The 26,217-nt window shown below is 48.2% G+C and overlaps 1 protein-coding gene and 1 pseudogene across 4 annotated transcripts in view; both read left to right on the top strand.

Moving 5' to 3' along the window:
* SVOP (SV2 related protein) overlaps positions 1 to 26,217 on the top strand; it is an 88,792-nt gene that overhangs the window by 46,408 nt on the left and 16,167 nt on the right. For all 4 annotated transcript variants that reach the window (XR_003436670.1, XM_027124475.1, XM_027124476.1 and 1 more), the window contains exons 7-12: positions 1,872 to 1,935; positions 5,289 to 5,414; positions 7,290 to 7,418; positions 10,180 to 10,253; positions 22,096 to 22,172; positions 25,646 to 25,753. Coding sequence is in view for 3 of the 4 variants with exons in the window: in XM_027124475.1 (XP_026980276.1) it covers positions 1,872 to 1,935; positions 5,289 to 5,414; positions 7,290 to 7,418; positions 10,180 to 10,253; positions 22,096 to 22,172; positions 25,646 to 25,753 (578 nt within the window). In the remaining variant the exon portion in view is untranslated. The remainder of the gene's footprint in view (positions 1 to 1,871; positions 1,936 to 5,288; positions 5,415 to 7,289; positions 7,419 to 10,179; positions 10,254 to 22,095; positions 22,173 to 25,645; positions 25,754 to 26,217) is intronic.
* On the top strand, positions 11,406 to 20,529 carry LOC113629749 (guanine nucleotide-binding protein subunit alpha-12-like; annotated as a pseudogene).

The raw sequence follows: 26,217 nt of genomic DNA, 5'->3' as shown, positions 1-26,217 counted from the left end.
GCCTCAAAAGGGTTAATGGAAAGAAGCCTCCCTCTACCCCTCCTCCCTTATGAGGAGCCAGGAGAGTAAGTAAGACGAGGTCATCTAGTAGCTCGGTTGTCTGGCTTAGGTGGGAGATGAGGGGAAAGAGAAGGGCTTATCTTCCTAGCACAATGGAAGGGAGCATGGGGAGTAGTTTAGAAGTTTCCTTTTCTTCCCAGCATGCCCATTAGCTGAGCAAGTGAAAGGGAGGGGAGGAGGATGTGGAGGTAGATGGAGGAGGCAGCCAATATGGTTGCGACATTGGTTACATTGAGTAAACAAGTGAATTGATGGAGTAGATGGGAAATATTTTGAGGATAATGAGACACGGAATTCTCAATGTTGGAAAAGAAAATTGCATGGAAGAAGAAGAAGAAATTGGAAATTTAAAGGTTAGAAAGAATCCTAAAGTGTTGGACTGGTACTGAAAGTATCAGTATGAACTCATTGTTTTTGAAAATACATATACACAGGTATTGAAATAGATATAGATGTATGGTGTGCATGTGGGAAGAGAGAGCGAGAAATAGAGACGCCCAGAGAAAGGATGGATGAATAGATGATAGATAGATAGATAGATGGATGAAAGATCTCTTAGCTGTGTCCACTGGGAGGGCCTAGAAGCAATGGGAACCCCCATAGCAATGAGCACACTGAACACTCAGATCTTGGTTTCTAAACACCATCTTCTGCCAAAAGGAAGCAGGACTTCTTAGAAAAATGTCTGACCCCATGGTTGGGGCAAAGAAAGTACTAGATGAGCCTGGACATCTTTTTGTACAAGAAAGTAAGAAAGAGCGCAAGGAATGATGGAGACGTGTCAAAAAGACATAGGAATCATCTTGAAAGGGCTTCCACTGACCAGATCTGGGACAGTCTGAGCATCAAAATAATAAAGACAGTAATGGATTACAACCCATTGAATAAAACAGGAATCCGCAAGTCCATACTGATGAAATGAATGGATAGGTGGGTAGGTAGATAGATATATGGATGGACAGATAAATGAGACAGGAGAAAAGAAAGCTCTTCCTTACAGTAGAACGTCAACCAATAAATGCAGAAGGAGTTATGGAAATAATAAATACAGTTTGTCATCATAGTGGTGGTTGATTCAGGCAGAAATAGTCAAAAGATGGAATGCTAAGGCTGGTGAGTAGAGGTTCTGTGGGGAGCAGGATATTGACATAATCTCTGAATGTTCCCCCATAAAGTACTTCTTAATCACAAATGGAAAATTGATAACTTTAGGATGGAAATATCTATCAGAAAACTTGACCTGGTGAAAGTTAATATCACCAATGATGGGACTGCTTGACGTCATGTCCCCAGTGTGAGGCACTGGGAAGAGTTCAGCATCATTTCTGTGAGGTTCTTGCCAAGAAGACATGGGCTGAGTCTAGTCACAGGGAGACATCAGATGGACCCGGGATGAGGGGCATCCTGCCGTATGAAAGGCCCCTACTCCAAGACTATTCAGGACTTGAGTGATAGGGGAAATCTAAGGAACAGTTCTAGATTGAAGTTGCCCATCATCCCACCACTCTTTTTTCACCTACATTTACTGGGTTTTGGGGAATGCTCAATGATAGTAGGTATTAAATTTGAGAACCATATGGGGTGGTGGGGGGAAGTTGGTTAAAAATGCTGATGCCAGGACCCCACCCCGAGAGTCTGTTTCTGAAGGTTTGGTATGGACCCTGCATACCTAGCCATCATCCCCAGAAATCCTGATGTAAGTGGCCCACAGACCACCCTTGGAGGAAAGTTGGCTGAGAAATTCAGAAGACCATAGCAATCTTCCCACTCAGTCCCGACCTTAACGCCCTTTCTGTCTTTTGCATTCCCAGGGTGACGCTGTATGCTGAGTTCCTTCCCATGAAAGCCAGAGCTAAGTGTATTTTGCTGATTGAGGTAAGGAGGATGGTCTGGGATTCTGGATATTACTCAGTCTCTGAGCAGGAGATTCCCAGGTTTCTTGAGCCATAGGACAAGGAAAGGGAGTTTAAGAAAAATATAACAGATCCATTATGCAAGGATTTAAATGGATCATGTATGTTGATTTCAACATGGTTGTTTTGCAATATGGATAAATTCTTCCATTGACAAGAAATTCAATCTACCACCCCTGAAAAAAAATGGTAGCAGGCAGGTTGTATGTCCTTCCTGAACTAGAAATGACTTTTATCTGAAAGTTGGTGCTGAACGTTGTAGCTTGAGTGGACCAAACTCCTGCCCCCCTCACCAGATTGACTCGTGTCTTGTGTGAGATCGCTATTCATGGCCACGTCTGTGGCCAGTAGGCTGCCTTAAAACTCTCTTGGACCATCCAGTCCCTCTCAAGCCCTCCCTCTGCCAGGGTCCTGTGACCCATTTTCCAACCATGATCTGGAAGATCTCAGGGCAAATACATAGCTGCCCAACAGCCCTCCTCCATGCAGTGGCAGTATTATTTGTCCCTGGTGGACACTTAGGTCCACAGTCACGACTATCCCTGATCACCATGATTACATGACAATATCGATCACACTGATCCATAGCCCAACTTAACCATCCTGACTGTGTCTACCCCTGACCGATCAGGGTGGTAGTCAGCTGGTCCACACTGGTGTGGATGAACCAGTTTAATATTGAAATGCATCTGCCAGATGATCCTGAACCCTGACTGGCCCTCATTGCCTGACACTCTGTCCTTTCTAAGGACTCCCTAGAGCTCCCCATGATGCAGCAACTGAAGTCTGGTGAGGGTTGGGGGAGGTGTGTGACCAGGGTTCATTCTGATTGGCCAATACTGTATGGTGTACACTCTGATTGGTCAGTTTATAAATTGTTAGCCATTTTGACTGTCCCTCTGGTTGTCAGCAATTGAAATGGACTGTGGTTACTTTAAGCGAAAGGGGATTTAGGAAGGCTCTTGGGGGCTCCCAGATGGAGAAGATGAAGGACGATGTTTTGGAGTGGACAATGGTTGTAGACTCAAAGTTGCAGCAGGAAACAACATACTCACATTAGGATAATTTGAAGAGGGTTTCTTTTCTTTTTTTTTTTAATTTAATTTAATTTTTTATACAGCAGGTTCTTATTAGTTATCTATTTTATACATATTAGTGTATATATGTCAATCCCAACTCCTAATTCATCCCCCCACCACCACCTCCGATTTCCCCCCTTGGTGTCGGTACGTTTGTTCTCTATATCTGTGTCTCTATTTCTGCCTTGCAAACCGGTTCATCTGTAGCATTTTTCTAGATTTCACATGTATGCGTTAATATATGATATTTGTTTTTCTCTTTCTGACTTACTTCGTTCTGTATGACAGTCTCTAGGTCCATCCACGTCTCTACAAATGACCCAACTTTATTCCTTTTTATGGCTGAGTAATATTCCATTGTATATATGTGACACATCTTCTTTATCCATTCGTCTGTCAATGGGGATTTTGGTTGCTTCCATGACCTGGCTATTGTAAATAGTGCTGCAATGAACATTGGGGTGCATGTGTCTTTTTGAATTATGGTTTTCTCTGGGTATGTGCCCAGTAGTGGGATTGCTGGGTCATATGGTAATTCTATGTTTAGTTTTTTAAGGAACCTCCATACTGTTCTCCATAGTGGCTGTATCAATTTACATTCCCACCAACAGTCAAGAGGGTTCCCTTTTCTCCACACCCTCTCCAGCATTTGTTGTTTGTAGATTTTCTGATGATGCCCATTCTAACCAGTGTGAGGTGATACCTCATTGTAGTTTGGATTTGCATTTCTCTAATGATTAGTGATGTTGAGCAGCTTTTCATGTGCCTCTTGGCCATCTGTATGTCTTCTTTGGAGAAATGTCTGTTTAGATCTTCTGTCCATTTTCTGATTGGGTTGTCTGTTTTTTTAATATTGAGCTGCATGAGCTGTTTATATATTTTGGAGATTAATCCTTTGTCCGTTGATTTGTTTGCAAATATTTTCTCCCGTTCTGAGGGTTGTCTTTTCGTCTTGTTTATAGTTTCCTTTGCGGTTTATAGTTTGCTTTGCTTAAAAGCAAAAGCTTTTAAGTTTCATGAGGTCCCATTTGTTTATTTTTGTTTTTATTTCCATTATTCTAGGAGGTGGGTCAAAAAAGATCTTGCTGTGATTTATGTCAAAGAGTGTTCTTCCTATGTTTTCCTCTAAAGTTTTATAGTGTCCAATCTTACATTTAGGTGTTTAATCCATTTTGAGTTTATTTATGTGTATGGTGTTAGGGAGTGTTCTAATTTCATTCTTTTACATGTAGCTGTCCAGTTTTCCCAGCACCACTTACTGAAGAGACTGTCTTTTCTCCATTGTATATCCTTGCCTCCTTTGTCAGAGATTAGTTAACCATAGGTGCGTGGCTTTATCTCAGGTTTTTCTATACTGTTCCGTTGATCTATATTTCTGTTTTTGTGCCAGTACCATATTGTCTTGATGACTGTAGCTTTGTAGTATAGTCTGAAGTCAGGGAGTCTGATTCCTCCAGCTCCATTTTTTTCCCTCAAGATTGCTTTGGCTGAAGAGGGTTTCATAAAGGGACTATTTATAAGGTCCCTGAAGGGGCAAAGGGAGAGAGTAATTAGCAGCCCAGAGAGAGACAGAGAGAGAGAGAGAAAGAGAGAGAGAAAGGCTCTTGGAAAGGAGCTGTGACCTTCAACTAAGGGATGCAGCCAGCGCATGACCACCCTGCAGAGAAGGAGCCAGAGGAATAAGTACCCGAATCCCTCTTTCCTCCCCATCTTCTGTGTGGCTCCCCATTGGCTGCACCCAATGTGAAGCCAGAGGACAGGGGGACTGTGGATGCAGTCCATACAAAAGGCAAGGTGGAAAAGGATGGAATGTGATTCAGAGAAACAGACAGAAGATATTCAGCCCCACAGGGGAGAGACAATTCTGATAAAGGATACCGGGGCACTGTTGGGCAAGGGAGATGGATGTGAGTAGACAAAAACCAATGTGTCCACTACTCTACTGGCCTCACACGATATTGATCATATTGATCTCCTTAACCAGAGCTGCCACATTGCACACTCCAGTGGGCACCATGCAAATATCATACAGGGCGGATGGTACCCTCAGGAGACAGACAACATGGAGGCCCTGGCCCAACCACATGAACCACAGGAGAAGTGATGGCCATTCTGATTTTCCTGACCCCCAAGGACCCCCTTACCAGCATGGATAACGTTGTCTACGATGATCCTGTAATTGCTCACTGTGTTGACCAATGCTGCCCCATTACTGACCCCCATTCTCCCATGCCAGGTGTTCTGGGCCATCGGGACAGTGTTCGAGGTTGTCCTGGCTGTGTTTGTGATGCCCAGCCTGGGCTGGCGTTGGCTGCTCATCCTCTCGGCTGTCCCACTCCTCCTCTTTGCTGTTCTGTGTTTTGTAGGTATCCTTTAAGACATCTCAGCCTTTGTTACTTGGTCTCCTGCCGTTCATTATATTTTGGTGGGGAGGGTGTGGAGGAGGGTACCAAAGCCACTTTTAAGATTATTTCTTTGAATCAGGAAATGAGACAAAGGTACAGGGCCTGGGGTGGGCCCAGTATGGGGTGTTGGGTTTCCTCCAGGCAGACACTGCTGGGATATTCTTGAGGGAGATATCAAGGGGATGGGGGATACCTTGCTCCCTCTCCCTGCACTACAAGAGCTACACTTAAGGTGAGTGTATTCTTAAGTTGCAAGTGACAAAACCCAGTTCAAACTGGCTTGAGTGAAAGAGACATATGAGAGAATATTAAATATCTGGCTTCAGGCATGGCTGGGGCCAAGGGCTCACATGATCCCACCATCTCATCTCTGCATAAACTACCCCACACACACAGCGAGATCAGACCACACGTTTATCATTTCATGTGAAGACCACATCCATGAAATGCTTTACAGCCAGTGGGCCCCAAAATAAGCCTGTAGGGAGGTAGGTCTCATCTATGATAAATAACGTAATAATTACTGGTAATGACAATAGGTATTATATAATAATAATTAATTATAATAATAATAATTATTATTATTAGCATAACAGTGTAGCAGGCCCTATGCCAGGCTCTTTATATGCATTCTCGTATTTATTCCTCCCAATAACCACAGGAGGTAGGACTATGATGAACCCCTATATTAGTTAGGATGATACCAGCTGCTGTAACAAATAAAGCCTACACATTCAGTAACTTAACACAATAAGAGTTTATGTCTCATTCATAGAACAGTCCAGAATGGGTGCTTCCATTTGACAGGTGTGATTCTGGGCCCAGGGTTCCTTCCAGCTTGTAGTTCTGCCACTGTCTAGGGCTTTGGAATCTTCTACATGCAGACTGAAGAAGGGCAGGTAGAGATGTATACTTAAATAACTTGGCCGGGAATATTCTGCTCTCGTGCCATTGGTGAAAGCATGTCACATGGCCATGCCTAGATGCAAGAGGTGCTGGGAAATGTAGTTTCTGGCTGGGCAGCCATATCCAAGGACAACTCTATGCTATGGAAAGGGAAGCATGAATTTTACTGGATGCTAGCAACCTCTGCTATATTCTCATTTTACTGATGAGGAAACTGAGGCCCAGAAAGGTTGATTGACTTGTCAGAAGACACACAGCAAATAAACAACAGAACTCATTTGAACCAAATCTTCTGACTCCAAGTCTCACACTCTCTCATTTCACAGATTGCTGTTGCTTTGTTTTATGGAGAGATCTCTATCTAGTCACTTGGGGTTGGGACTCTAGTAGGCCTAAAGGTCTTTGTGATTTCTTTCTGTCTCTTAGACTGAGTTTGCAAGACGATGCTAAACACAGGTGAGGTGTAGTTTCTTGAGAAATAGGGATAATGATGATGATGGTGAGAGTGGTGGACTGTTTTTCTTTTTTGGTGGCAGTCTTAATTTAGTTCAGCTGTCACCTGCAACTCAGCAGCACCAAATTACAGTAATAGCAACGGCAACAGGAACAGATATATTAACCCATTCCGGGCACTGTGCTAAGCACTTTATTTGGATTATCCCATTTAATCCTCTCAACAACCCTAAGAGGGAGGATCTATTATTATCCCCATTTTATGGATGAGGAAATGGAGGCACAGAGAGGTCAAGTTATTGCTCAAGGTCACAGAGCCATTATAATCAATGGCAGTGCCAGGATTTGAAGCCAGGCTTCTGGCCCCAGAGCCTCCGGCCTTAAGGACTCCACACACACATGAGAGTGTATGGCTGTGACCGAGCATTCTGTTCTGCCCTAACTGGCCACGTCTCGGTCTCCTGTCCTCATAGTGGCTGCCAGAGAGCGCAAGGTATGATGTGCTGTCCGGAAACCAGGAAAAGGCCATCGCCACCTTAAAGAGGATAGCCACAGAAAACGGAGCCCCCATGCCTCTGGGGAAACTCATCATCTCCAGACAGGTCAGTGCCTGGCGGACTGACTGTGCATGTTGCTGCACGTGCTGGGAGCATGTATATGTGAGTGGGTGAGGGGTGCAGTGGGCAGGATCTGCAAAGGGAATTTGGCAACTTCAGTCTGTGTACTTTCACTGCCAAGTCCTAAAAGTACCACCTGGAGAAGTGATTAGATAAATGTAATAGAATGTCCCATAATGGGTCCCGTAACTACTGCTTCAGTTTCATCTTTCAGCACCCATGAAGTCTGATTAGCAAATGTGATTGATTGGCAAAGGCTTGACAGTAAAATCACATTAGAAAGTGTCACGATAGACTTAGATCCAAGACACCAAACCGCCCCTGTGTAGACATCCTTAATGGATGGTGCATCACTCCACAGGCAACACCATCAGGGAATCCACCACACTACAAATTGATGAGCACTTACTGCAGGTGCAAGTGAGGAGAAGGGAGCCAGATTAAGGGCTGCAGTCCCTGCCCTCAAGAATCAAGCATGTGGCTTAGAGAAACATCACAAATACCCTTAAGCAAACAACAGACCCTACAAGGAAATTATTATTATTATTTATACATTTATTTATTTATTTTTGGCTGCATTGGGTCTTTGTTGCTGCAGCGGGCTTTCTCTAGTTGTGGTGAGCGGAGGCTACTCTTCGTTGTGATGCGCGGGCTTCTCATTGCGGTGGCTGCTCTTGCTGCGGAGCGCAGGCTTCCGTAGTTGTGGCACACGGGCTCAGTAGCTGTGGCGCACAGGCTTAGTTGCTCCGCGGCATGTGGGATCTTCCCAGACCAGGGCTTGAACCCATGTCTCCTGCATTGGCAGGAGGATTCTTAACCACTGCGCCACTGGGGAAGCCCTATTTTTTTTTAAATAATATCATTTTTCTGACTGTTTCTATATTACGCAAAAAGAACTGAATGGAATTTCACCAGATTGAGAGGAAGTGCTAGGCAGGGTCTGACAACATAGAAACCAGGAGACATACCCCAAATTTGCTTTGGGAAGCACAGGGTTGGGGTAGGGGGCATCCCAGAGAGTCTGGGGTGCAGGAGGCTCATTTAGTTGCCTTTGGGGAGGGACTGCATTCTCCCCCGTCCCTCCTGTGGGAAGATGCTCTGGGTGGAGAAAGCATACAGTGATTTCAAATGTGTGTTGCAAAGTGACAGCGGCAAGGCTGGATGCTCCAGTTGTGGGCTTCTCTTTGGAAAGGAGCTGCTGCCGCAGGGGCCTCTCTGTGTTCCAGGGTGCCCGGCAGCGGGGACTGTTTTTGTTTTTTTGTTTTTTTTTTATGGAGGTCACTGGGGCAGGTGCGTAGCTGATGCAGCCAGGAGCAGCCAGGCCCAGAGAGAGAGTTCTCTCAGGTCCAGGAAGGCTCCAAGAAAGTGGTGAATCCCCCATCACCAAAAAGAGAAGAGAAGGATTTTCCAGAAAGCAGACCAATTCTCCAAAAGCCAATTTTTCTTGCCAATGTATGTTTACCAAAAATGTGTTTTAAGGATTATTCTTTTTGAATATATTTAGTAAATAGGGAGAGATTTTTCCTATGTATATATAATAATACATATATTAACACATAAGAATATATTTTTCCTGTGTTTATATTAATACATATAATATATTCCTCAATAACTATATTAATGAATTCATTCTTAAGTATATTAATGAATGAATCTATTCTAAAATATAGTCAATAAATACAAACATGCTCAAATATATTCAATAAGCATATTAATGAGTGTCGTCTTTTTATTCAAGAATATATTACAAAATATTTTTATTCACAAAGACAATGTTCATGGGTAGATTAAACCACCTATAACCCATAATCTTTTTTAAAAAAGCTTTTAGCATGTTTAAATAAGTGAGCACTTCTCAAACCGCTAAGAATAATATGTTCATTAAATAAATCTAAGAAGATAATCTGTAGAATATAGATTCTCTGAATATATTTTTTAAATTATTTTTCTTGTTGATGCTTTTAAAAAAATTTTTTATTGGAGTATAATGGATTTACAACGTTGTGTTAGTTTCAGGTGTACAGCAAACTGACTCAGTTATACATATACATATATCCACTCTTTTTTAGATTCTTTTCCCATATAGGCCATTGCAGAGTATTGAGTAGAGTTCCCTGTGCTATATAGTAGGTCCTTATTAGTTGTCTGTTTTATATATAGTAGTGTGTATATGTCAATCCCAATCTCCCGATTTATCCCTCCCCCCCCAGAATATATGTTTTAAAATAGAACATTGTAAAGCAGAGATTCGATAAATTAGTAAATTATATAAAATTGGCAAGCGAGTCGTTTAGCTAATTGGTCTTTTGGCAAGTTGGCTTTCGGTGAATTGATTTTCAGCACATTAATTTCTGTTACCTTGACCTAGAGCTGGCTTTGGGTGGGGAGGGTGTGAAACGGCGGGAGGCATCTTGGACTGGGTGTTTGCTCCCTGGTCCATGGGATCGCCCAAGAGGCCTCAGAGGGGCTGAGCCTGAGGGGCCTGCTTCCCAGCTCCAGGATTCCAGGCTGGGGTGGGGTGTGGAATGTCTCCACCTCTGGACATCAATGAGTCCTGGCTGAAGGCCTCCCTGGGCTGGGGGGCGCTGAGGGCCGTGGATCTGAGTCCCGGGTTCTCGGGACCTGAGTGTCCTGCCCACCAGAAACCTCCCTCCCAGCCTCGGGTGTCCACCGGTCTCAGGCTACCAACCTGTGCCCGCACATCCACAGGGGAGGAGAGCAAACGGTATTCTCTGTCTTGAAACAGGAAGACCGAGGCAAAATGAGGGACCTCTTCACACCCCATTTTAGATGGACAACCTTGCTGCTGTGGTTTATATGGTAAGAGCTGTTTGTTGATTCTCGGGTCCCCCTCCTCTGCGCCCTGTTTTGGGTTTTAACTTGGAGGACAGAGAACTCTTCCATCTTGAGCAGCATATGCAAAACTGGGCATCACTTTCCTCACTTTTGTGTTATCCTGTTATTATTATTTTCTTAGCCTTTTTTTATTATTTTCTATACTATTATTTTCTTAGCCTTTTTAAAAATTTGACTCACTTTTTCTCAGATAAATGTCTTTTAAAGGGAAACTCTGTATACCTGCTTTAAGGAAAAATTTTAATTGCAGGCCATAGACAGAAGTCGCTTTAATTAATTAATTAATTAATTCTTATTGAAGTATAGTTGATTTACAATGTTGTGTTAATTTCTGCTGTACAGCAAAGTGACTCAGTTATACATATATATACATTCTTTTTCATATTCTTTTCCATTATGGTTTATCCCAGGACATTGAATATAGTTCCCTGTATTACACAGTAGGACCTGGTTGTCCATTGATTCTATATGTCATAATTTGCATCTACTAACCCCAAACTCGCAGTCCATCCCTCCCCCAGAACTCACTTTTAAAGATAAAAAAGTGGCCCTCCCTAGCCTCGGGTTCTGTGTTCATGGATTCAACCAAACCACAGATGGAAAAAAAAAAAAAAAATTCCAGGAAGTTCTAAAAAGCAAAACTTGAATTTGCTGTGCACCAGCAACTATTCACATAGCACTTACACTGTATAGGTATTATAAGTAATCTAGAGATGATTTAAACTATATGGGAGGATTGTGTAGGTTATATGCAAATACTATGCCATTTTATATGAGGGACTTGAGCGTCCATGGATTTTGGTATCCACCGGGGGTGCTGGAACCCATCCCCCACGGATACCGAGAAGTGACCATATAGTAAAAAGCTGGATTGCGACTTCCCTGGGGGCGCAGTGGTTAAGAATCGCCTGCCAGTGCAGGGGACACGGGTTCAATCCCTGGTCCAGGAAGATCCCACATGCTGCAGAGCAACTAAGCCCGTGAGCCACAACTACTGAGCCCGCGTGCCACAACTACTGAAGCCCACGCGCCTAGAGCCCGTGCTCCGCAACAAGAGAAGCCACCGCAATGAGAAGCCCGCGCAACGCAAGGAAGAGTAGCTCCCGCTCGCCGCAACTAGAGAAAGCCCGCGCGCAGCAACGAAGACCCAACGCAGCCAAAAAAAAAAAAAGTAGCTAGACTGATGGTTTTCCAGGGGACAGAACCACTGTATTTAAGAGCCAGACAGAGGGACCTCAGGACAGTGGCAGCGGACGCGGCCTGAGGGAGCGGCCGGCTGCCGCCTCGCCCGCCGCGGGGTCTATGGCCTCAGCAGCCATGTCCGGTGCGGTGCGGATCCTCAGCCGTTGCCTGCTGCCGCCCGAGGCCGACGCCGCTGGCGATGCGGAGCGCGAGGCGCGGCAGCGCAGGCGCAGCCGGGACATCTACGCGGGGCTGGACCGCGAGCTGCGCGCCTGGACCGCGAGCTGCGCGCCGTGCGGCGCCTCGTCAGGATCCTGCTGCTGGGCCCCGCGAGAGCGGCAAGTCCACCTTCCTCAAGCAGATGCGCATCGTCCACGGCCGCGAGTTCGACCAGGTGCGCTTCTGGAGTTCCGCGACACCATCTTCAACAACATCCTCAAGGTCTCAAGGCTTCTGGTTGACGCACGAGACAGGCTTGGTGTTCCTTGGCAGTATTCTGAAAATGAGAAGCAGGGGATGTACCTTATGGCCTTTGAGAACAAAGCAGGGCTGCCCGTGGAGTCGGCCACCTTTCAGCTGTTATGTACCTGCTCTGACCGCGCTCTGCAGGGATTCTGGCATCAGGGAAGCTTTCAGCCGGAGGAGGGAGTTTCAGCTGGGTGAATCAGTGAAGTACTTCCTGGATAACTTGGATCGGATTGGCCAGCTGAATTACTTTCCCTAGCAAGCAGGACATACTGCTGGCGAGGAAGGCCACCAAGGGCAAAGTGGAGCATGACTTTGTCATAGAAAAAGTCCCTTTCAAGATGGTGGATGTGGGTGGCCAGAGGTCTCAGCGCCAGAAGTGCTTCCAGTGCTTTGATGGGATCACCTTGATCCTGTTCATGGTCTCATCCAGTGAGTACGACCAGGTCCTCACGGAGGACAGGCGCACCAACCGCCTGGTGGAGCCCATGAACATCTTTGAGACCATCGTTAACAACAAGCTCTTCTTCGACGTCTCCATCGTCCTGCCTCTCAACAAGATGGACCTCCTGGTGGAGAAAGTGAAGACCATCGGCATCAAGAAGCACTTCCCAAAAAAAAAAAAAAAAAAAAAGAAAGAAGCACTTCCCAGGGCTTCCCTGGTGGTGCAGTGGTTAAGAATCCGTCTGCCAATGCAGGGGACACAGGTTTGAGCCCTGGTCCGGGAAGATCCCACATGCGGCAGAGCAACTAAGCCTGAGTGCTGCAACGTGAGCCTGCGCTCTAGAGCCCGGGATCCACAACTGCTGAGCCCGCATGCCACAACTACTGAAGCCCCCGTGCCTAAAGCCTGTGCTCTGCAACAAGAGACGCCACCTGGATGATGAAGCCCGCGCACCGCAACAAAGAGTAGCGCCCGCTCGCCGCAACTAGCGAAAGCCCGCGCACAGCAACCGAAGACGCAATGCAGCCAAAAATAAATAAATAAAATAAATAAATTTATATTAAAAAAAAAGAAAGAAGAAGAAGCACTTCTCAGACTTCAAGGGCGACCCCCACAGGCTGGAGGATGTCCAGTGCTACCTGGTCCAGTATTTCAACCAGAAGAGACGGAATCGCAGCCATCCACCTCACCACTGCCATAGACACGGAGAACATCTGCTTTGTGTTTCATGCTGTGAAGGACACCATCCTGCAAGAGAACCTGAAAGAATATTATGTTGCAATGAAAGAGGATGCCCCTCACTCTTGTGGTCCTTGAGCAGCCTGGCTGGCCACAGGCCAGATCTCCCCGGTGTCCTGGAGCGGGTTTCCCGAATCTGTGCCCTCAACACCTGGCTCAGGGATGCTGTGAGGCCCGCCACGCCGCTGCGCTCTAGGCCAAAGGATGTGACACTTTGATGTTAGCTACTGAATCCTGGGGACTAGTGAAACTACTGAAAACCCCAGCGATCACTTTGGTATTAATGTGTAATGCCTAATAACACAGCTTTCTTTCTTTTTACAGAAACTATTCCTTCTCTGACACAGTGTAATTGAGGACTGCGTGTGTGTGTGCACGCATGCTCTGTCTTTAATGACAGAAACACAAAACCCGACGTCTTTGCCGATGGCTTTTGTCTCTAACTCGTGAGTGCTTCGTGAGGAGTATTACCTGGTGGAGGTTTGTAGGAGGTGAAAGGAGGTGAATCGCGGGCTGTCCCCGCCACCTCCCCAGGGGAGCGCGTTGCCTTTTAAGTCTCTTGTGCCAGTTGGTCCCGGCTGTTAGATGAGAGGGTGGGAGTGAGAGCTGGCGGTGTGGACTTGACTTAATGTGCCCACAACCTGCGCTTTCTTCCCGCCCTGTCAGATCACCCCACGACACGACAGGACACGGGGTGGAAGGTGTGCACACGGACGCTGCCGTGAATGGCCCCCTCCCCTCTGCACAGGGCAGTGCCTGCTGCCTCTGTGCCCACCCTCCCCGCCCCTTGCCCGCCCCTCGGCAAAGACTTAAACCAACTGGCCCTGCAGATGAGTTGTCTCCGAGAGACACCTGCAGTCTGCTGCAGGGAGCCTTTCCTCTTTTGGAGGAAGCAGAGAGCTCCTTTCCGCTCAGGGGCTTTCAAGAGCTGGCGGCATTGCCAGCAGAGCCTTCGTTAACACCGCCCGGCTCCGCGCTGCCTTCCGGCGGCCGGCCGAGAATCGAGGTTCTCATCAAGGTCTCTCGCTTCTACTAACATACACACGTCGCAGGAAAACTGTCGGACGTGATCTCCTCTGAGTGAAACTGCAGAGGTTGTGAATGTTGACGCGAGCTGGTCAATCTTGCACTCGGTTAACTTGACCGGGTACTCTGTCCAGGTGTCTTTCACTGTGTTTAAAAATACATTGCATTCCAAACTGGTCCCTGCTGTGTATTACTCTACTCAAGAGTGCCTGGCGTGTTGAGGACTCTGCCTAGCATTTAAAAGAGAAAAAAGCTTCCTCTGTCAGTGGCACCAGAATGTTCCTGTGGTTTAGTAACCGTCCCTGGGCCCCATCCCCAGGCCACACTGTTCCCAGTCCTGTGTCCCTGGTGAGTGACTCGCTCGCCTTGACCCAGCAGATAAACAGGGATCTTGTGGCGGATGCTGACCCAGAAGGAAAGGGAGGAAAAAAACTGCTTCTGAGTCAGCCTTGTTATCACAGGGTTTTAATGAGGAGACAACATGAAATCCCGTCTCTCTGGGCGCTCAGAGCTTCCGGTGGCTGTTTGCTGGGGGTTCGGCTCTTTTTTTTGGCTGGAGAAAAGCTGCTGGTTTTGTACTGTTTCCTATGGCTCTTCATGAACTGAAAGGATGTGCCCCGGGATCGGGGCCGATGACCGCGGTTTAAAGGAAAAAGAACATTCTCAATGGGCTGCGTCAGGGCGGCCCGAGACCCCGCTGTCACTGCTCAGAGGACCCTGTCCTGGGGCGCGAGCGCTCCTCGCCCGCCGGGCTCCAGGTCTCACACGTGTGTTGGGACCCACGCGCTTCCTCACCAGCCTGGAAACACTCCCCGTGGCCCTGGCGGAGGAGGCGGCGGCGGCCCTCGCGGTCGGCGTAGCCGGTGGAGGTGCCTGAGGCTTGCTGGAGAGCTGGGGTCGGCACGGTCGGCAAGCGCCGTTTGTCCTTTAAACCTTCTGACGCGGTTGCTGGTTTGCTTTCAGAGGCGGAAGCGAGTTGGTACAGACAGGGAAGCCAAGCGGACTGGGAAGCAGGGGGGACAGCCCGAGGGGGGTGGGCTCTGCCCCGCCAAGAACTGACCCGCTCTCCCCCCTGTGGCCGGGCTCCCCTCTCTTCACGGCTCCCGGCCCTCAATTCCGTGATTCGTTGGCATCCGAGAAGAAGATGCCTCTTTGCAAGGTCACCTGAAACCATTTACAGCCTTTCTACACATAGATTATAGTCACTTTTCTCTCCAAAACCTTAGGCTTTTCTATTTTATTTTAATTTCACTGTTACCCTCGATTATTGTCTTTTTTTTAATTGAGATGTTAGAGAAGCAGGAGATAGTTGTGCCTCATCTAAATTATTACAAAAGTGTAACAATAAACTTCCTCAAACTAAGATATTTTCCTCACATAAGGACACGTAAGGACACGTGTACGTTTTTTACTGAAATATTTTTTTAACCCTTCAGTTTGTAGAGAAATTGTTTCAGAGATATTGTATTGCAGCTTTGTAATTTATAGAGATCTCTAGACTCCTTATTCTTGCAATATTTTTACTTCTTTGATAAAAATGAGTCAGTTTATTTTAACTCCAAGATCAGGAAATAATCTTGAAACAAGATTACTAGTTATGACTGACTAACTTGGGCATCCTGGGAACAGACGCTAACTTGGTATTGTGAGTAAAGGCACCATTAGGATGAGAGCAGTCGGGGTGAATTGCTCATCGCTTACACATTGCACAGCATTTTAGCATTGGCAGGAGAGGCTGGTTTGATGATCTGACCACCTTCAGTTTCTGGATGTTTATTAAGGTAAATCCTTAGTTTTCCTTTGCTTAATAGAAAATATCAACTCAGCATTTGAAGCCAACATTAATTTTTCAGTCCCCAAAATTCAGAGCAGTTGGATAACTCAAACCCTAATGTTCCTTGAAGGTTCATTACTTGTCGATCACAGTTTTTATTTCCACATGGGACACAGGAGCGCTGTCACCAACACTGCTGTGTGGATGCCTCTGGAACACGACTTCAGAACAAGAAACAGCGACAAATACATGTAAAGACACGTGTGTGTGTGTGTGAGGGAGGGATCCTGCTGCCCTGAGACCTGGGAGCCCGAGGAGAGGACCTGGTGATGGACGTGGACATGTCCAGAGACCGGAGGCTGGAGGAAGCCCAAGGGAAGGGAGGGGTGGGAACTCTTTCTCTGCAACCCCGTGGGGTGACTTTCCCCATCGCAAAACGAAGAAACCACTGACGCAAAGTGTGAACGATTCCCAATCGACAGAGCTCATGGAGCTCAGGATTCTCATGTAGAAAAGGCACATATGTATTGTCCAGTGGCCACTGCCCGGGTAGGCGTTGTGTGCGTCCACGTGTGGGCCCCTAAACTGCCCACAGTGGGGAAGGCAGAAGCGCACCTTCACCCCAGAGAAACGTGCACTCATCATTATCCACGTGGCTGAGGGCCAAGCTCTTTGGGTTCCAGTTTCCCCATTTGTAAACGTTGGACTAGATCATGATGCTCAGCTCTGGCGCTGCCGTCTGGTCACCTGAGGGGCTTTGCAAAGCCCTGGGCTGAGCCACTCCGAGGCCGTGCAGTACAGGCATCACACGGATGCACTCGTGGTTTCCTGGGTGGTTGCTGTGCAGCCGGGCTTAGGAGCCGTGAAGCAGAGGACCATGGAGGACTCCCACCAGGCTGCTGGAGTTGTGGTCCACAACGTAACGGCCCCCGAATCCTCCCCTCACTGTGACCTGCGACCTGCCTCAGGAAGAAAGTGACGCTGGGTTTGCTGTTGTGGTTTAAGTGAAGAGCAGCAAGTTCCCACTAAGCTTTCGACTGTGTGTCGGGTTGTCCTTCCAGGCCTTTTGACGCCACCTTCTCCGTAAGGTACATCAGATGCGCTCAGCCACCTCATTCTTCAGGGATGCCTGGAGATTTAGGGAGCTGTGTTTGAAGAAGAAGACAAGCCCTTTTAAAGTCTGTCTGGCAGCCCTAGGCAGAGGTGGGCCTTGGGTGTGGGATTCTGCATTTCATGGACTCGGCGTTCCGGGCGCAGGCCCTGGTGCCAAGGTTGGTGCTGGGCCTGCAGCTGGGAGGGCTGAGAGCTCAGCCCCGCCCCCGAGCAGGGGCTGCTTTTACTGACTGCATTTGTGAAGCACCTCCTGGGCCTTGAAGAGGGTGGTGGCGAGTCCCCAGAGGAAGGAGCTGCTTGGTTAAGGCCGCTCAGAGGCCGGCACTTGCTGTGTTAATGGCCCTTAACGGCAGGTGGCACATGGTACGCGCTGAGTTCAGGGAAGTGGCGAGACTTGCTGTGGGTGGAGTTGAGCCCGTGGGGCGTGGAAGGGCCACTCCGCCTCCTCGGTCCTGCTGTCGGTGTCTGGTTCCTACCTTCTGCTGGAGGAGGACTTCAGGTCACGCAAGGCCCGGCTGCTCATGTGGGCCCTTGCTCTCCTGCCAGGTCTTGCCCTCCAGAACCCGCTAGAACTTAGAGGCTGGGTGTCCACTCGTGCTCAAGATGGCATATCGCAATAGGTGGTTTTGGTTTCCACACCATGTTGGCATCTCTTCAGGTGAAAACTACTTTAAAGCACAACAGGTTGCTACCTGCCCGAAGCACCCCCAGTGCCTGCCTCTTGCTGGATAACATGGGATGCTTCATACCCAGAGCAGCTCCTCGGTGTGGACCGCACACCTGCGGGGGTTCTGCTGACCCTGACGGTGGTCGTGAGCCCCTAGGAGAGTGGAGCGCTGCTCAACGTGGGAACTTCCTACGCGAGGCTCCCACCCCAGGTCACAGCAGGAAGGAGCGCGATGTTGCCGGGTCCGAGTGAGTTCTCAGACATCCTGGCAGGATGGATGTTCCTGGGAATTGGCGTCTGAGTATAGCAAGGGGTAGGAAATGGGGTGGAACTCAGAAATAGACCATGAGATTCCTGCCCCAAAACACAGTACTCGTAGGCAGCAGGGCCCTCCCCGGAAGCGAGCAATTAGGGTGTGGAGTAGATGAGAACAGGAGGGAACTGCTGTTGTATCCCATCCTGACCTGTGGTGACTCCCTCGTCCTCCTCAAATCCAGCAATGACCTTGGCACGTCACTGTGAGGTTCTTATTACAGGGACCCGAAGACTTTGCATCTGTTGCCGTAAACGCGGCCCTGTGGCTCGCTTCACAGAGAAGCGCACACCTGGCTCCCCCTGGAAATTGGGTTCTCCGCTTCTGATCTGGTTATGAAGGTAGTGTTTTTATTCTGGTGGTTTTCTTTTGTGTGTGTGTGTGTGTAACACAAACCACAGTGAAACACTAGAGCAGCTACTGGGTGTTCCTGGACCAGCCCGAGTTTCCTCCTGGGGGGGCGAGTGGCCGGCACTCTGATTGCACAGCCCGCAGAGTGTGGACAGGGCTGAGCCGCACGGGGTCACAGTCGTCCTGGTCAGTCTGTTCCAGGCTTGTCACTCAGGCGCCTTTTTATTAACACTGAACTCACTTTATTTTGTGCTTTCCGAAGCTGATTAATTCCCCCAAATGAACATAACCCCAGCCATTCACAGCCAAGGTGGAGGTTTCCCACGGGACCGAATTTCCCGGCAGGTCGCAGAGCCAGACTGCTCTGGTGACCGGGGAGGCGTGGATCGCGCATCCCACCTGGGGAGGCTGACCCGGAGTCCGGCCGAGGGAAGTCCAACGTAGAGGCAGCTGAGAGCATGACCCTTGTGAGTCGTGGGAAACAGGCCCTCAGCTCTGGGTTCTGGTGCTTCCTGGAGCTGGTCCAGGGGCTCAGCTTTTCAGCCGACTTCAGAATTTCTCCAGTCGGGAAGGAACTGAGAATGGGGTTCCGGGAGGCCCCATTTTGTGATGTGCAGCGCCCACCCTGAGTGGTGACAGGCCCGGTGAGCCGCCGTGGCAGCCTGGGTGCTTTAAGGCATCTCACGGAGCCGCCACGTGTCCCTGGGCCCCACCCCCTCCGTTCAGTGGCCGGGCCCCCGGGGAAGCCTCCCGAAGCCTCGGGGTAACGCTGGAGGTCTCCCCACCACCGCCTGTCAAGCTGCCCTCAAAAAAGATCGGTGTCCACGGTGGGCAGAGAGCACTGTCACCTAGGAGACTCTGAAACTCAGGTCACAAACGTGGAACCAGCCTTGATCTGACAGTCGGGCTAACAAAGCCAGTTCTCCGTGGCTTCCCTCCTCACCTAAGCTTTCTGGATGAGCCCGGGCACCTTTTCCAGGTTCACCTGCAAACAGGTGGCCAGAGCTCTCGCTGCGGAGTCTGTGGAAGCCGGGGACGAGGCCCGTCCCAGGAGGGCTCACGGGCAGCCTGTGAAACTTTCTCCCCATCATCTTAACTGTTAGATTCTCTAACAAGCCTGTTTATCGAGAAATTTAAAATAGATCTCTATTGAGTCTGCCCATCTCTAGGATCTTAAAGCATTACCTTTTGACCTGTTATGCAAATGGAAAAACATTCCAAGTGTCTTTTCCTTCACTCCAATCGAACCTGCTAAAATTGGCAGGCACGTTATTCTCTGTCGACACCACTGCAGCCAGGAAGTTCAGTGCGGTGTGCTCGGCCCCCTCCTCTCTGCCACGTCCTCCGCTGTGCTGTGCTGTGTCCCCTGTAGCACGTGGGGGACCCCGCAGAGGGGGCAGGGCTGCAGGGGCGATCGGAGGAGGCGGCGGCTGCAGAAACGGAGCTCTGAGCTCTTCCGGGGTCTCTACACTCAGAAAGGAAATTCAAGGGCAACAGCCGAGTGCTGGGTCACTGGCACCGCCCCTGGGGTGTCGCTGCAGCTCCACACCCGCCCCCATAATGGCACCGACAGTGGGGAACAGGCCTCGGTTTACGGATGCTGTGTTCCAGGTTAAGAGATACATGATGCAGTGTAAAAAGTGTATTGTATAGCTACGGGGTTAGTTTAAATGTATTTTGTATATACGACTTTTATAAATCTGTTAAGATTTGCCTTAAATTACAAAACAAAACAAAAAAAAGACAGAGAGGGGAGGTGTTAGGGACTCGTTAGCCCGTAAATAAGACTGAGATACAATTAAAGAATTGAAAGGAAACTTAAAGGAATCTCTTCTTTTCACAAAAAGATTTAATACTTTTGCTGTATCCATCCCCCTCTCCATTCATATTGCCTTGGGTACCACCAGCAGCACAGGGCCAATATTTGGGGAACCACTGATTTGGTCAACATGCGCATTCGGTTCTTGATCCACTTTTTCTTAAATAACAACCTTGGCATTGGCTGGAGGGCATTTGTAGTGAGTAATTAACTTATAGTCCACAGCTAGTCAAATTTCAGCCCTTCTTTCAATTCTTTCTACAGCATTAACTGCACAAAATTACCCCGGTTGAGGCTCTGTGTCCTGTTTTCAACAGTTCTCACTTTTCCTATTCACCTTTGAGCAGAGGTGCTAATTAGCAGGGGAGTGACCTCAAAGAGGTCAACTGCAGGGAAGAGGAGGGGAAAGCTTTGATAATACAAAGCACCGGGGCTCCAGCTTTGCCCCCCCCACCCCGCATTCCTGAGAGCTGAATCAACTCACCACGCCTTTATTAAACACCTGCTGTGTGCCCAGTACAAGCATGGAGCTGGCAGGATATTTTAAAAGGTGGGGAAACAGAATTGAGAGTATCTATCTTTGAGTGCATGTGATTCTGTTGGGCTGACACTACTTAAATACTAAGCAATTAATGAGAGACTAATTTTAGAATACTATAGAAATCACATTTGCGAGCACATGTTGTAACTCAAGGAAAGTAATCATCGGCTTCTGATTATGACTGAGCTCCCACATAACTGTACCACAGGATGAGAATATTCCGGCCCTACAGACTTGAGTATTCTGGTTCCAAGGACAGTCGGGAATTAGTTAACTGCGTCATTCTCATCTGAAATGCTCAAGAAGTCTGCAGACTCCGCATTTGACTGGGCACACAGCAGGTGTTTAATAAATACTTGGTGAGTTGATGTAGCTCTCAGGAATGCGGGGCAGGGGGCAAAGCTGGAACCCAGTTCTGCATACAGTTTTCCCCCTGCTATTCAAAAGTAGAGCGTTCCAATGAAAGCTTTCCTAAACTGAAGTGGCATAAAGAGAAGTAATTACCTGAGGACATGTCTTGCTAATAAAAGAAATAAAATAAATGGAGGTAAAGCACAGATGCTCATAGACACAGTTCAAAGCTAATGGCAGCTTGAATCTGAAAAAGAATGTATATATAGGTATAACTGAATCACTTTTCTGTACAGCGGAAATTAACACAACATTGTAAATCAGTTATACATCAATAAAATAAATTGAAAAAAAAAAGCTAATGGCAGCTTGATGCTGAGGTGCTGAGTGTAGTTCCCGGGAAAGGGGCTTGGTGGCGCTACTCTCGCTGCTTGGGGCAGGTGCTGCCTCTATAAAATAAGCGCTGGATGCTGTTTTCGCTTTTCCCTTTTTTCGTAAAAGTGAAAATCCTCTTCGGATTTCTTCTGGTGAGCAAAACCAGGTACTAATGTAGGTCTTTTGTAAAAGCGAAGTGCAGTAAAGCAAACTTTTGAAAAAGTAGGAGCTACCTGTATTATTAAATATATCATCTCCCTCCTCCTCCCTATTCAACTCAACCCAGAAGCTCTGACATCTGTTGGCATCTGTCAAAATGACTGTTTTCTACCAAATTTTCCCCCATTTTTTCCCCCTCCTTTTGCCAGTTGACTGAACAGCCTTGGAGGTAGCTTTATCTGTGATAGAATTCAGTTCTTGATCTTTCAAAGGACACAGGATCACTTCCCTTTATCGCATCGTTATGCTTTGTACCCACCATCTTCCTGCTCAAGCAGCCCAGGAAAGCCCCGCAAAGGCCCAGTGTGGCCTGAGCCCAAAGCCTAGTCTCTGCTGCTAGAGCTGCAAGTCCTTCCAGAGGGGTTAGGGAATGGGGACCTGCATTTCTCCCATCATTTCCTTACCTTTCTTGCTTCCTTCCTGGCAGGTTTTCCAATGCATTCTCTTACTATGGATTAGTTCTGCTCACCACTGAGCTCTTCCAGGCAGGAGATGTCTGCAGCAGTGAGTATCAACAGCCCTTTCACAGTTAAAACCGTCCCCTCCTGCCCCTCCCCACTTCCAACACACGAGGTCATACACACACACACCCCAGCCCAGGTTCTGCCCTCACAGGGCCTGGCCTTGCACAAACTCCAGGGAGAAAGTTTCTGCAAAATCTGAGCATGAAAGAGCTGGGTTGTGGTTTCCAAGACGCTCTGTAGAAACCTGGACCTTCTTGTCACGGTAGACCTGACATTAGAGCAGAATCACATCTTATGTCCCCTAAAGAGGTCCATGAAGTACAGCCCTGAGTTTTATGGCTGTGACCCTGTGTAGCCATCCTCTGCATGTGCATCAAGTCTGAGAATCAGGTTGGAGCTCGATCCTGGCCACACGACAGAATCACCTGGGGGAGCTTTTCCACAAAGGCAGTGCCATTTAAACAATGCCCAGGCCAATTTAATCAGCGGCTTTGGGGGGAGGGCCCAGGCATGAGTGGGTTTGAAAAGCTCCCTAGGTGATTCTGTTGTAGAGCTGGAGGTGGAAAGCACTGGACAAAAGGAATGAATAAAGAGCAAAGTCTCTACACAGATGTTTGGACTTCAAACCAATCTGTCTTTAAGGGAATATTAGATTCCTAGCATTGAACCTGGGATGGGGGATAAAGGGATCAAGTTCTTGCCTGTTTGCGGGATTTGTCCAATTATCTTTTTCATATGAAGCCTCTATAATCTGAGTTAATAGTTTTGTTTATTGGTATAAGGATTTAATAATACAGCGGAATCATATCTCGCTGGGAGGTGTGGGAGAGCCTTAACCGCCCTGAGAAGCGGTTCAGTTATAAATTCTGGCTTTGGTATTGATTGAGCCTAAATCCTTTGCCTCTGTGGCCGAATACAAGTTCGTGCGCCTGACACACAGTGAGGCCAAACAAACTGAAACCATCGTAGTTTGGAGCAGAGAAAAGTTTATGGCAGGGCTGAGCAAGGAGGACGGGTGACTTGTGCTCAAAAACCCTGAACTCCCCGATGGTTTGGCGGGGGGAGAAGTTTTTAGAAGCAGAATTTGGTGGGGGGGACGGCCGCAGGGTATGTGACTTTCTTCTGATTCGTTGGTGGTGAGGGAACAGGGTGATGTTCCAGGAATCTTGTGCTCAGCCTGAAGTTACCATCCTCAACCTGGGTGAGGGCCTTAGTTCCTGCAGAAGAACTCAAAGATATTGTTATGTATATTCCTTGAGGAGGAACCAGGACTCTGCCCCAAGTCTGCACCATTGTTTCTTGACAGCTCCTCCCCCTTCTCTGCATCCCCTCCCTTCCCTGATTAGCAACTGTTTGAACCTGCCCTTTGGAACTCAGGGAAGGTCTAGGAGGCTTGAAGGAAGCCTATTTCCTACAATCAAGAAACGGGGAGCTTGGAAAGGATTCGTACCCAGGATTTGCCCCACAGCCTCCTGCTTGGTTTCACCGTAACAGTGGACCTGCTTAAGCAAAGCAGAGGATCCATTGGGATGTTATAGAGGAAGGGTTGGCAGAGTTTTTCTATAAACAGCCAGATAGTAAATATTTTAGGCTCTGTGGGCCAAACGGCTCTGCCATTGTAGCAGAAAAGCAGCTATGGATAATATGTAAACAAGCAAGGCTTGCTTGTGTTCCAAGGAAACTTTTTTTTTATTTTGGCCACGCAGCACGGCTTGTGGGATCTTAGCTCCCCAGCCAGGGATCGAACCCGGGTCCTCGGCAGTGAGAGCGCGAAGTCCTAACCACTGGACCTCCAGGGACTTCCCACCGAGGAAATCTTTTTTACGACCACAAATTTGAATTTCATGTCATTTTTATGTCATGAAATGTTATTCTTCTTTTGATTTTAAAAATCATTAAAAAATGTAAAAACCATTCTTAGCCTGCTGGCTGGGCAGAAACAGGCAGGGGACCAGATTTGGCCTGCCGGCGGTCGTTTGCCACCCCGTGTTAAAAGCTCACTCTTGGGCTTCCCTGGTGGCGCAGTGGTTGAGAGTCCGCCTGCCACTGCAGGGGACACGCGTTCGTGCCCTGGTCCGGGAAGATCCCACGTGCCGCGGAGCGGCTAGGCCCGTGAGTGATGGCCGCTGAGCCTGCGCCCCGCAACGGGAGAGGCCACAACAGTGAGAGGCCCGTGTACCACAAAAAAAAAAAAAAAAAAAAAAAAAAACCTCACTGTTACACCTGGGTGGGAAAGTGATAGGGAAGGAGCAGTGGATTGTGTTATGAGAGGAACTCTGAACTTAGGGCACCCAGATCTTTTATACCAGATAATAAGCCTGCCAGCTCTTTGTTCTGCAGAAAGATGCTCTATCTTCAAAGGCCATAAGGAAACCTGCCCTTTGCACCAAAGGGAGATCCTCTCTATCTTTCAAGGCTGTTTGCTAAACTAAAATCCTTGAAAAGATAGTCCAGACCAAAGGCAGTCAGTGCCTCTGCTTATAAAACAGGCAGAGAACATGAGAGACCCATGGGGAATTGTCTGCTAACTCCAGTAAGAGGTTACAGTTGGTTCAAAGGAGAATTCAAAACACACATGTATATAGGCAATCAGAAAAGCTGAAATGGATTTGCACTTAGAGGCAAAAATTGGCAGTGTGCATAAGGCAATAATCGCATCACCACCAGACACCGCTTGCATTTTTATGCACAAGAATCATTTGCACTGGTATTCGATAATGCGAAGTTGTGAAAGAGCTTAAAGATCATGAAAGCTGAGATAACCTATAAGGGTTCACAAGACAGGACATTTTGCCCATTTCAAAGTCTTTGACTCTGTTTCCTAACAAATGATTTGGGGGAAAAAAGATAAAGCAAGGTAAGGGATGTCAGGAGTGTGGAGCAGAGTAAGTGGCCGTGGGCAAGTCAGAGTTTTAAGTGGGGTGGTCAGGATGGCTTCAGTGAGAAGGTGAGATTTAAAGAAAGACTCGAAAGGGGTGAGGAAACTAGTCATGGGGATATATAAAGTGCAATGGAGGACGAGAGCAGCCAGTGCAAAGGTCCTGAGGCGGGAACATGCCTTGTGTATTGAAGGGACAGCAAGGAGACCAGTGTGGCTGGAGTAGTATGGGCAGAGCGAGGGAGAGAGAAGGTGCGATCGAGGAAGTAATGGGGGCCAGATAATATAGGTGGGGGTCGTTGGGGCCACCCTAGAGTCTGTCTGCCACAAAAGCACCTCGTATGTGCCAGTTCTGGGCTAAGCACATTCATATGCACAACCTGCTTTCAGTGTCTCAACCGCCTTGCCCCAGGGTTTATTAGCCCCAGGATTATGAGGAACCTGGGGCTTAAAGAGATGAAGCTCTAACACTGCTGGTTGGGATTCACACCTGAGTCTGTCTGAGTCCTGAGCCCATGCTCCTTCCCTGGCATCCCAACCAAACCATACCCAGGGAAGGTGTGGAGAGCAGGAGGCTGCACCCCAAGACTGCGCATGCCTCTTGCTCTTTTTCTCTCTCTCTCTCCACCTTCCAGTCTCCAGCCGGAAGAAGGCAGTAGAGGCAAAATGCAGCCTGGCCTGTGAGTACCTGAGTGAGGAGGATTACATGGACCTGCTGTGGACCACCCTGTCTGAGTTCCCAGGTGAGGGACCTGCGCCACGTGGGCTGGGGCAGGGCCTCCTGGGAATGCGGCTTTACCTGGTGCCGCCTGGAATCAAATCCCATTTCTTTTTTTTTTTTTTTGCGGTACGTGGGCCTCTCACTGTCGCGGCCTCTCCCATTGCGGAGCACAGGCTCTGGACGCGCAGGCTCAGCGGCCATGACTCACGGGCCCAGCCGCTCCGCGGCTTGTGGGATCTTCCGGGACCGGGGCACGAACCCGTGTCCCCTGCAGTGGCAGGCGGACTCTCAACCACTGCGCCACCAGGGAAGCCCGCAAATCCCACTTCTAAGGGAAGCTGGGGATTTGTTTTCAACCCTTAGCTACAAGTTGGCAAGAACTGTGAAGAGGCTGACATTTTACTCTATTTGAAGGCTAACAAGCTAAGCTGCCCAGCTTCACACACACACACACACACACACACACACACACACACACACACACAC

This window comes from Aethalodelphis obliquidens, unplaced genomic scaffold (assembly GCF_003676395.1).
Source record: "Aethalodelphis obliquidens isolate GAN/ISIS:26980383/991018 unplaced genomic scaffold, ASM367639v1 scaffold28, whole genome shotgun sequence".
In the NCBI taxonomy this organism is placed as follows: domain Eukaryota; kingdom Metazoa; phylum Chordata; class Mammalia; order Artiodactyla; family Delphinidae; genus Aethalodelphis; species Aethalodelphis obliquidens.
Note: the sequence above shows the minus strand (reverse complement) of the source record. Positions and strands in the feature narration are given on the sequence as shown.